This window comes from Mesoplodon mirus (genome assembly GCF_964341445.2).
Source record: "Mesoplodon mirus genome assembly, chromosome: 14".
NCBI lineage: Eukaryota > Metazoa > Chordata > Mammalia > Artiodactyla > Ziphiidae > Mesoplodon > Mesoplodon mirus.
Genome location: NC_138990.1, coordinates 87,541,822 through 87,554,460, shown reverse-complemented (window position 1 = coordinate 87,554,460; position 12,639 = coordinate 87,541,822). Strand labels below are relative to the sequence as shown.

The 12,639-nt window shown below is 46.5% G+C and overlaps 2 protein-coding genes across 3 annotated transcripts in view; one reads left to right on the top strand and one right to left on the bottom strand.

The window, feature by feature from the left end:
- LOC309815695 (uncharacterized protein) overlaps positions 1-12,639 on the bottom strand; it is a 274,409-nt gene that overhangs the window by 217,532 nt on the left and 44,238 nt on the right. The gene's annotated exons all lie outside the window — the stretch shown is intronic.
- Positions 2,140-8,447, top strand: LOC309815912 (protein FAM170A-like; the record flags this gene model as incomplete). The annotated part of the gene is made up of 3 exons (XM_082642994.1): positions 2,140-2,155; positions 4,038-4,598; positions 8,443-8,447. The coding sequence occupies 3 exons, from the start codon at positions 2,140-2,142 to the stop codon at positions 8,445-8,447; spliced, it is 582 nt and encodes a 193-aa protein (XP_082499120.1).

The window sequence follows — 12,639 nt, the reverse complement described above, 5'->3', positions numbered from 1 at the left end:
CAGGTATTGAGGGAAAATTGAAGCGCAGAGTTTAAAATGTCAATAATCCACAGGGAAACTGGAGACCATTTAAAATATTCATATTAAATCTCTATATAAGACATTAAAAGATCTCCAATCAAAATGTTCATTTTATAATAGATATGGTATGATACAATTTATAATAGATGTGGTATGAACCTTTCCCTTTCATGGGAAAGGTTCGGCTGGGAAACAGGAATTGTTCTTGAAAACGGGGCCTGTGCTATTGCAGAGACTGTGCTGAACCTAGGTCAACAGAATGCTCCGATGTCATCACTGAGGTCACAGAATTCCACTGTGCGCCTGGCAACCTTGGAAACTTAACAGCCCTGGTGAGCACTAGGCAGCACTGCTGGTTCAATAAGTGGTACCAGTTTTTCAGCCATTTAGGCGACTTGACTATTTTTATTTGTATTGAATCATTTCAACAGATTGCCCAAGAGCCAACAAGGGCCAACCTGTAGGGAAGAGGAGGAGTTGGACATCTCTCGAGGCATCTTCTAAGGGAGACTTCTAGTTGGTACGATGAAACGGCGACAAAAGAGGAAACATCTGGAAAATGAAGAGTCCCAGGAAACTGCCGAGAACGGAGGAGGTATGTGGGGGGCAACTTGGCTGGGGCACATGGGTTTTTGCCAAACTGAAGCTTCTCTAGGAAGCGGGGGACTGAGAACGTGTCACCTGTGAAGCAGGGAGCGAGAGACCTTGTCTCACTGATGCTGCCGTATGCATCCGGAGCGTCCCTGTGGTGTGAGACGGCACAGAACAGCCAGATGCCCCCTGGGAGATGGGAGGTCAGCTCCGCTGGTCTGAGGACTCTCTCCTGGGGCAGCCGGGCCTGGAGCTTTCTCGGACTCACGGCAGGCTGCATCCTGCTTGCACAGACCTAGAGGTGCAGCTTTTCTCAGTCCCCGATTTCTCTCTTATTCTCTTCGATCTTTCCCTGGGGTCATGAGGTGGGGGATGTGAAGGATGCAAGGATGCTGAGAGAGACCCATGCGTTACTTGGCCTCTTTTACCAAAGTGGAAAGAGAAGCCCCATGAGTTGAAGGCCCTGTTGAAAAATATCTTGACAAGTGGAATGCACTTTGAAAGAAGATTGTTTGTCTAGGGATGGTGTCATATTGAAAGCAAGGAGGTTTTATTCCTTCAACAGGAAGAATTTCCCAAAGGAGATCAAGGGAAGGGAAGGGTTTTCCAGAGACTGAGACCGCGTGAGCGGGGGTGAGAAATGGCGTCAGGGTCCTGCGGGGAGCTCTGAGAGCCACGGGCCACGTGGTGCCTGCGTGCATTAAATGTAGGCGAGTAGCTTGCCCTGGGAGAGGGGTGGTCACCCCAGAGCTCCAGCTAGAGGCCTCTGCCCCAGATTAGAGCCCAGTAGCTCCTACCAGGCCCAGGGCCCTGGAGACTGTAGGATGGGCCCTGGGAATGGAGCTCTAGACAGCAGGCAGATTTCCAGGCAGTGGCTGGGACAGGCTGGGGAAGGCAATGACTGCCCCTGACCATTCAGAATATTTTGCTCTATGTTCCTGTGTGTGAGTGGGTGTGTGAGTGTGTGTGTGTGTGTGTGTGTGTGTGTGTGTGGTAGTGCAGAGAAGAGTGAGATGAATGGGGTTCGACTGCTTACCAGATATAAAGTCTGCGTGGTAAAGTTCTTGTCACCCTGCCTGTACCTGGCTGACACTCGTTGTACGTAAGAGTGTATACAGAATTCTTGTTAGGGGTGTTTCATGAGACAGTAACTCATACACCCATGTACACTCTGATGCAGCAAAAATATCACACACCCCACATATAACTTCCTTAGTAAACCACACACAGCACATGGAGGTATATACACGCATCCCTCCTGTACTACGTTCTCATACAACCCACCTGTATCACAATCCTCTCCTCCAACACCAAACGCTGGAGATGAGATATGTATATAGACACACACACTATATATATAGGACACACACACACACACTATATATATATATATATGTATATATATATATATATATGTGTATCTCCACAACTCTCGCACAAACACAGCTAACTTCAGCCATCGCTACATACCTCTGTAAGAACCAGTCACATGTCATACACACCACACTTGTAACACATTCTTGAGCAATGCCAGACCTGCTTTGTACAAACCACAGTAAACCACACTCTCACTAACCCATGTCAGGGTTGCCAGAGAAAATATGGGCTATCAAGTTCAATTTGAATTCCAGGTAAACAACAAGTAATTTTTCAGTATCAGTATGTCCCAAATATTGTATGGGCCATACTTACACTAAAACTAAGTAAGACCAAATACTGCATGGGAATACTTACACTAAAAAATTATTCTGGGTTTATCTGAAACTGAAATTTAACTGGGTGCCCTGTATTTTTCTTCGCTTAGTCTGGCAACCCTTATATACTAACCACCAGCTCAGGTATTATATATTTATTGTAGTTTTCTTTAGTGTGTGTCTTCCCCTACTAGAATGCGCAGCGTTACCAGAGACTACAACAATGGAAGAGTGCCGGATACACAGGAGTAGCTGCTTACTGAATCTTGGTGAATGAATGAATGAACACGCACCATAAATACAAGCCACACCATGTAATGAGGAAAAGTTACATGTCCCAGAATTCCTGACTTGTGAACAGAAACCATGCACACAAAGGCCACAGACACAGATAGACACATCTGCACTGTGCTCCCCATGCCAACCCCACACTTACCACAGACTTAACTGATACACATCACTCACTCTTCCCACACACTCACAGTCACCACCGAGGCCTACATTACCAACTAGACAGTGAGAGAATAAGTATTGATTGGAATTAAATCCTGGAGAATCCACTGGGAACCACACTCTCAACTGTGTGTATTCACTGCACCTGACACGTGTCACACACTCAGTAAATATTTGTGGACAGACGACTGATGAACCCACCCTGAGCCTTTCATTCCTCCCTCAGGAATCTCGAAGTCACAAGAGGATCCCCCTCGGCTTGGATCCACTGTGGTGGCCCAAGGCTGCAGCCCAGGGGCAGTGGAGTTCTCCTCTGCCCCTAAATACTTCTGTACTTCTACTCCGTGCAAGCTCAGCTACGCTGGTAAGGGCGCGGGGCTCCTCAGGTGAGGGGGTGCTTGGCTGTGAGGCAGGAGGCACACAGATCCCAGGGAGGCTGAGAGGAAATCCAGGGTCATCAGAGGTGATGAGGGCTCTGTGGAGGAGCCTGGGCAGGATGGCTGAGCTGTTCCGAGGGCGTGGATGCCCGCTGAGTCTGGGGGGGCGGTGTGAATACTGGTAGTACCATGGTGGGGAAGTCAAGGAGCAGGGGCCGGAAAGGTCTGGGCTTGAGGTGGAGGGAAGAGGGACCAGATTAAGCATCTTCAGAGGAAAATGTAGGCTTTGTCTTTGCCTTTGCTTCCAGAGAAGGACAGAGTTCTGCATCATACACCTCCAGCCTGAGAGCAGGACCATCCAGCTCAGGTCCACACAGCTCACACATACATCTGCCCTCCAGGCACAGCCCTTCTCACAGCACACATAAACCCCAAGCACCACAGCCCCATTCCACAAGTAATGCACCACCGATATTACCAAAATCACACTCCTTGTCATACACGCATCCAGCTGCATCCCTCACATACCACAGCCCTCACCACCATACTCCACAGCCCTGTATAGACACCGCTCCAGTATCCCCCCACATGCACATGAAAAGCCCACAGATGACACCAGATACACCGCTCCATCCTACGGCCAACAGACACCAAGCTCACGACATAGCTACGTCATGCAAATGTCCCTCTCTCGTCTACCACACCTGCTCCCTCAGCTTCCGGCACGGCCCATGCATGTTATTATGGTTTTAATTTCCTTTTTCAGCAATGCGGAGATTTCGAGACACTGCCTGGCCTACAGCACCCCTAGCCCAGGTTCAGGAAGAAGGGGAGACCGCTCCCCCATCACACTGTGTCTGCTCCTCACTCTCTTCACCCTGTAAGGACTATCTGCACCCAGACAAAGAGGAAAGGGGCATGAAAATATACTACATGCAGGTACAAGTGAACAAGGGTGTCGCTGTCTCCTGGAAGACAAAGAAACCCTTGGAGTTGCCTGAAAAGCAGCTGACGATAGAAGAACTGACCCTTCCTGAGGATGCGTGCACAGTAGGCACTTGCCCCTCTGATGTGTTCACCGAAAGCCTCCTGTCTGACAGTGAGCCCACTGGGGAGGAGAAAGAGTATGAGGAAAGGGCAGAGCCAGGCAGCCCATCAGGGTCACCTGCCGTCGAGGAGAGACCCAGGGCCAAGACAGCGGACTGGATGGTGACCATGGAGACCGGCTTCAGGTGCATGCCCTGCTGCCGGGTCTTCCCCACCTTGGAGATCCTCCAGCAGCACGTGAAGGGCGGCGTCCTGCAGGGCTTCAGCTGCCGTGTCTTTCATCTCAACATGGCCCAGTGGATGGTCAATGTGGAATCCGAGAGCACCCCTGAGGAAGAGGACGAGGAGGAGGAGGAGGAGGAGGAAGAGAAGCAAGAAGAAAAGGAGAATGAGGGAGAGCAGCCCACGGGGGAAGGCCCCAGCCCAAAGAGACCCCGCAGGCAGGGTCTTTTCTCTCCTTTGAGTTCCAAACAGCAACTGAGATTCATGGGACAGAAGATCCTGGAAGACGGTGTGGCCATCCCTTGGAAGAGGTAAGGCTTGAGGCTGGCAGTCTTCTGAGCCTATGTCACGAGGGCCCAGAGGAGTCTAAGGGAAGGGGCCGCACACATGTGCTGGTTTACCTAATGGCTCTGCAGTTGCATCAAATGGGACACACCCAGCACTAACACAGGCATTGACCTCTGTTGACGTAAACAAGAAGGTGGAGCCTTTTCCTAGGAGTTTTCTCAGGGTCTGCACGATGGACCTCAACTCTTAGAGGACGTACTGCCAACAGCTCCTTCTCGGCAGAGAGAGCCAGGAGTGGTCTCAAGAGAGGACAGGGGCCCTTGCAGGACCAGAACTTTGAGGTCTGAGAGCCTTGGGCCTGAGCCGAGATCTCACCCTGACCACTGGACCTAGCCTTCTGTGACAAAGGGGAATATGAAAGAGAGTCACGTGGAAATGAGGTCCCCCGAGATATGGAAATGTTCCAGAACCTTCGTTGCGTGGTAGTTGATCTGGAGCCAAGCTCACTGTGGTGTGTGTGGCTCTGAGCATTAAGGCAATGCTGGAGGGTAACCCTGACCAGCAGAGCTTGGAGTGCTTCTTGTCTCTTCCTGTCCTACGTCATTTGTTTTATCCCTTCCAGGGAGAAGAAAGGACCCTCGGGAGAGTAGCAGACAGAATGCCGTGGTCTGAAGGAGGATGAAGGGACCGGCACTCAGTCTAACATCATATGACAATAGAAGCGTCCTATGCAATAAAGGGCATTTTCCAAACCTTTCCTGGAGCTTTTATTTAATGACATTTTTCTATCTATGCATCTATCTGTCATCTACATCTGTATCTTTCAAGGTTTGTGAACAAGCTTTCATATAAGCAGTAGAGACGTCCGCCAGCATTTTCCAGAAGAGGCCTGCAAATTGCTGGGGACTCCTCACAAATAGGGAACGGCCACAACCCCTGCCACACAGACTATGCGCGTGGCCCTCCTGACGTACTCCCACTCTCTCTCTGAATTTCCCAAGGTCTGAGATGAGGGTGCTGGCTGGAGGCAATGATCACGTGCAGGCTGAATCTTCTCCAGATTCTGATTCTCTTCCTGGGCATATCGTCCTCAAGCACAGTCTCCATGTCCCTGGCCACACTGATCTCTCTCCTTCAGTCCTTCCCGCCCTCCCTCTCCTGCCTCCCAGTGCAGAGAATACTTTTTTGCATTTGAGACGACATTTATTTTTGGTTCACAGAATTCTCACCTGTTCTACTGTGGCCTCCGTTGTGAACATTCCAAAGCTGAGACTTTTCTGTTTTTCTCCCTCATTTCTGCTGAGTCTTTACCTTCCTAATTCAGTGAACTCACAGTGCCTAGCTGACTGGATGGGGAAAAAGATCCAGGGAGCAAAGAGAAATAATAAAAGAATATATCAGTTAATTTTTCATAGTGTTATCCAACTACATATTTTTAAAATTTTGGAATAATATTAGGAATCTTCTCTTTATAAAAAACTGAATTATCGGCCTTCCCTGGTGGAGCAGTGGTTAAGAATATGCCTGCGAATGCAGGGGACATGGGTTCGAGCCCTGGTCTGGGAAGATCCCACGTGCCACGGAGTAACTAAGCCCGCGCGCCACAACTACTGAGCCTGCGCTCTAGAGCCCGTGTGCCACATCAACCGAGCCCACGTGCCACAACTACGGAAGCCTGCGTGCCTAGAGACCATGCTCCGCAACAAGAGAAGCCACTGCAATGAGAAGCCCGTGCACCACAGCCAAGAGGAGCCCCCGCTCACTGCATCTAGAGAACGCCCGCTAGCAGCAACAAAGACCCAATGCAGCCCAAAATAAATTAATTAATTTTAAAAAATTGAATTAGTTTCAAGGGTACAATGTATAAAAGTACAATAAAAGCCCCCCTTCATAACCCCCCAACCCCACTCTCAAGATGGAATAGATATGCTGTGATACAATTTATAGTCGTAGTACTACTCCTCCTCCCACCACATCCGAAATCCTCTGAGCCAGGTGCAGCAGCTTCCTTTCACAATGCTAGGACCCGCCACAAGACACATGATAATCCCTTTGGACATTTCAAGGAGCAGCACCAAGGGAATAGTACCGGGGAAATGCCACTGACAGCTCAGAATATCCATGGCATTTCTAGAGCCTCGGCACTGCTCTAGCTCTGGGTATGAAGGTCCAAAAAGCACGTCAGAGAATGTTCATACTTGTAAACAAGCTCCACCTTTGAAACACAATCTACATAGAACCACATATACAAGCCTGCACGATGGATGAAGCCAACGTCTCCTCCATGATTGACCTTCTGACCACCTTATTGTCTCCTCAACCATAAAAGGTCAACTTCAGATTCACGACCTTGCCTTGTCACCAGAAACATCCAAGCTTGGATCCGTCTTTGTAAGAGCAGATATTTGCTCTGTGAACTATTAGAGACTTGTCACATACACAGAAGTAAAACAGGATTGTTTCTATCTACCTGGGGACCTGGAGTCTTTCACATTGCTCCTGTTAAAACTCTCAGAGCACCAAAACTTTACCTACAAAGGGTTCAAGCTATGACACTCCCAATTTTCACAAACCTCCTCAGCTCTTGTGAGTCACATGCAGACAATTCCAGGAATTGGAAACATGGTTGTGAGGATGAAACTGACTTTGGGGCTCCCCTTGGATATGGTCTTCCAGACTTACCAAAAGGCCATTAAGAGGAAGGTTTACCCCACCTCAGGGAAACCCGAGGCAGTACTTGCAGTCAAGGGCTGGCCATGGCTTCTGAGCTACATCCAAAAAGAATTTCATACTGTACCTGGATCTGCTGATGCCATTTCTGACTGTCTGAGAGCCAGCATGTACCGTTCCTGAACTGCCTTCATTGTGGATCATCAGTAGGGCTGTCACCTTTACTAAATAAAAATACAGGATACCCAGTTAAACTTGAACTTCACATGAATAATAAGTCATCACTTTTAGTATAAGTAGATCCTATGTACTATTTGGGGCATACTTACCTTAAAAATGTACTCGTTGTTTTTCTGACATTCATATTTAACTGAAGAGCCTATATTTTATCTGTCAACCCTACTCAGCAGAAATGATGGAGGCTTATAGAGATCCAAGAGATGCCTCAGAGCATCCTCAGCTTTTATTTCTATGTCCTGGACAGTGAGCCCGAGCTTCCCACTCCCATTAATTGGCTATAATGGAGTATAGTCTCCATTTTACAGGTTTTGCTACTTGTCATTGTTATTATCTTCCTCTCACAGCAGTGAGAGGCCCGCATATTGCAAAACAAACAAACAAACAAACAAACAAAAAGGAATAAGCTTGAATAATTCCTCCAAATATCAGTGGTTTAAAACAACAAAGGTTGGGGCTTCCCTGGTGGCGCAGTGGTTGAGAATCTGCCTGCCAATGCAGGGGACACAGGTTCGAGCCCTGGTCTTGGAGGATCCCACATGCCGCGGAGCAATTGGGCCCGTGAGCCACAACTACTGAACCTGCGCGTCGGGAGCCTGTGCTCCGCAACAAGAGAGGCCGTAATAGTGAGAGGCCTGCGCACCGCAATGAAGAGTGGCCCCCGCTTGCCGCAACTAGAGAAAGCCCTCACACAGAAACGAAGACCCAACGCAGCTAAAAATAAATAAATTAAAACAAAAAAAAACAAAAAAAAAACATAGGTTCATTTCCCGCTCGTTGTACATGCCCATCATGGGCTGCCTAGGAGTTCTGCTCTTCATTTTCCTTATTCCTGCCCCCAGCTTGACAAAGCCACCTCTCTCAGTCATCTTTGTAGAGAGAAAGAATTCTGGAGCCTCACACTGGCAGTGTGAGTTCTCGCCCAAAAGTAACACACATCACTTCCACCCAAAATTGTTGACCACAATCTTATTTTTAGGGAAACCACTGCCCAAAACTGCCTGCCCTGACCAGGCCCGACAGTAACCACTTTCACGAGTTATCTTAAAACAGGAGGTCCTGGTAAGGAACGCGGAACTAACCAACTACCACCAACCAGAAGAATTAGGGAAAGGTCAAAAGGAGAGAGGAGACTCCTGTCCATATGTCCTACCAACCTCCCAGAATCCTTCTCTCTGGGACCTATCTTAGCTGAGCAATGTGTGCACCACCAGAAAGGATCCTGAGTCAGAATGACTGGCCGGAGACAACCCAGAAACTAACCCCATCACCATAAAACCTGAGACTGTGAGCCACATGGCAGAGCAGTTCTCCTGGGTTCCCTTCCCCTCCTGCTCTGCACCCGGACACCCCTTCCCAATAAAGTCTGTTGATTTGTCAGCACGTGTGTCTCCTCAGAAAATTCTTTTCTGAGTGGTAGGCAAGAGCCCACTCTTGGGCCCTGGAAGAGGTCCCTCTTCCTGCAACATTATCATGTGTCTCTCCATTTTCTAAACTCCTTAGGCAAAAGTAATTGTGAACAATACTACTGAATAGTACAGAAACCATACAGAAAAATTCTAATCCCTCCCTGTTAAATAGGAGACTTGACAAAACCACCAAGCTATGCATTCACAAAACTGGGTCTAGAACTCACATCTCTTAGGTCATGATTCAGAACCTTTTCCCACTATGCTATATGTTAGGATTTTTACACCAGGACAATGTAGTTGGGTTAATAATGCCTTTCATTTTTTGTTTTTGTTTTTTTTTCATAAATGGATTCAGGAGGGAGGCTTTGGAAGCCCCTAAAACACTTGCCTTAAACTGAAAAGCAACTGGAAAATAATCCCACTGCCTTTTGAAATGTTTGACCTAGTAAAGATTAGATGTCTGCGAGGCTTTTATGTTCTGAATATAAGGAATAAAAAGGAAACAATCTTCCTAAGACTTTAGGAAACAGGCGGAAAAACTCTTGACTCCCACTTTGCTATTTTGATTAGCTCGTTGACACTTCAGTTCTTTGACTAATAGCAGTGGCAACAGCTGGAGTTTAGCCAAGATATAAGTATATATAATAGGGTGGCGGCCCCTGCAGAACCACATACCACTGTAAATGCTTTAGCTCAATCCTACTTGCTCATAGGTCTGTGCAAAGTAACAAATGGTTCTGAAACATTTATTCCAAATAGCTTTCTTATTATTACTTTAAAGATAACTTGGCTGCCAAATACTTGCTCCCTGGTGAAAAAGAATGCATATATGGGAGGAGGATTTATGTATCAAGATATGCTGCTTATTTCCCTCCTGCTGATACAATGCACATCTAATGAATTAGAGTTAATCTTCCTCTCTTCCCCAAATTGTAGATAAATGAGTATGTCGTTTCTCCCTCCCTTCAATTCATCCTGGTCATAGTTATTTTCTTTAAGAATATTATTCCCCTGCTTAAATCTTAAATGGCTTCCCAATGCGAGAAGAATAAAACCGAAAAGAGTCAACCGAACGTTCAAAGCCCCGTAGGGTTGAAGACCCTGCCGAGTTTTCCAGACTAAGCGTAACACTCACCTTCCCGCCTCCACTCAACTAGGCCAGACTTCCCTCCCTCCATCAGAGGACAGGCGCTTGCTCAACTCATTTCTTTCAAGAGTATAATTTTTCAAAGTACAAATTGTTTTTAAGTTCAATTAAAATCCCACTTTCTACAGGAAGCCCTTCCAGATATCCCAGTGAGAATGGACCACACATTTTCCCAGCATGTTAGTTGTACCTCTGTGATAACTCTTTTCACATCCTTCAATCGGGCAGACTCTTAATGAATGCGTCTGATTTCCCCCACAACATAGAGTAGGAGCCCTTGGAAAGTAAGACGCCATGATTCCTTATCTCTGGATTTTCCACATCTCCTTGCACTGAGTATGATCCCTAGCAGGACCCTGTGGGCTCCTGGGCACAAAGCCTGTATCGGTGTCCCCCATTTCTTGATTACAGGAAATAGGCTTCATTCAGCCTCCATGACCTTCCCTGAGTTCCAAGGAGCAGGTTCAAACAGTTGCTAATTAGAGAAGGGAGGGGATGCGAGACAAGGGAGGAATAGTCAAAAGAAACACTAGTGCAGCCTTCGGGCAGGGTCTTGGTTCCCCCTTAAGGGATACACATAACAATATCTTTGAGCTGTTTTGCAGATACTGAAACCCCCACTAGGTGGGAGAAGTTAATGGTGTGCTACCCACAAACACACAGACCCCAGAACCAGTTGGAACCGTAAGGTTGATGATGCTGACACCCACTTACCTCACCACCAACCAATCAGAGAAATGTCCATGAGCTGATCATGCTCTCCTCTTTGAACGATTACTATAAAACTCCTCACTACCCTCTCCAGGTCAGGGACACAGAGTTTTGAGGGCAATCGCCTGCTCTAGCCCCCTTTGCCTGGCAAAGCAATAAAGCTATTCTTTTCTACTTCACCCACAACTCTGTCTTGAGATTTAATTCAGTGTCAGGGTACGGAGGCCGGATTCGGCTTCAAGTATGAGCTCCCCTACTTGCTCCTCTATCCCGCAAGAAAAAACACAAAAGCTTAAATAAATTACCAAAGTACTGGATCTTCTTCCTCCCAAGGCAAAACAATGTCCTGACCAGTGGCCTCTCTTCCTTTTCCCCATACCAGCACAGGAATGCCATCTCTGCATTTATGCTTGCCTGTCACCATGTTCATGTAACTGAACAGAAGTGACAGCCCTCAGGCTTCCCTGGTGGCGCAGTGGTTGGGAGTCCGCCTGCTGATGCAGGGGACACGGGTTCGTGCCCCGGTCCGGGAGCATCCCGCATGCCGCGGAGCCGCTGGGCCCGTGAGCCATGGCCGCTGGGCCTGCACGTCCAGAGTCTGTGCTCCGCAACGGGAGAGGCCACAACAGTGAGAGGCCCACATACCGCAAAAAAAAAAAAAAAAAAAAAAATACTATACACCATGCCCAAATGAGATGCAGTGATGATGAAACATATGAAAATCAATCATTGTAATACAGCAAAATTAACAGAAGGAAAGACAAAACCACGTGATTATATCAACTGATGTAGAAAAAACATTTGACAAAAGTCTAATACCCTTTCCTGATAAAAACACAGCGAACTATTAATAGAAGGAAAGTACTTCAACATAATAAAAGCCATATATGAAAAACCAACAGCTAACATCATACTCGGCAGTGAAAGACTTAAAGCTTTTCCTCTAAGACCAGGAAGACGGAAAAGATACCCACTCTCATCACTACTATTCAACATAGTACTAAATGTCCTAGCCAGAGAAATCAGACACACAAAAAAATAAAATAAAAGGCATCCAAATTTGAAAGGAAGAAGTAAAATGATCTGTTTACAGATGACATATTAGGCACAAAAATTCCTAAAGATTACACACACACACACACACACAAACAAACCTGCTGAACCCAAGAAATAATTTTAGCAAAGTTGCAGAATACAAAATTAACAAACACAATGCAGTTGCATTTTTATACATTAACAATGATCAATCTGAAAGAGAATTAAGAAAATAATCTCACTTACAGCAGCATCAAGAAGGAGAAAATGCTTAGGTATAAAATTAGCCAAGAAGGTGAAGAACTTGTACATTGAAAACTACAACACACTGCTTAAAGATATCAAGGAAGATTGTATTTGTATATAAATGGAAAGACATCCCATGCTCAAGGATTGGAATATCGTTAAAATGGCCACGCTACCCAAAGAAATCTACAAATTGAATGCAATTCCGATCAAAATCCCAGTAGCAGAAAAATATCTTATGATTCTTATGGAGCCTCAAGTAGCCATAACAATCTTGTAAAAGAACAAAGTTAGAAGCCTCACACTTCCTGATTTCAAAACACAGTACAAAGCAACAGCAATCAAAGTGGTATGGTACTTGTAGAAAAACATTTAGACCAGTTTAACAGAGTAGAGAGCCTAGAAATTAACCCTTGCTTATATGGCCAAACGATATTTGACAAAGGTGCCAAAAATACACAATGGGGAAAACACAATCTCTTAAACAA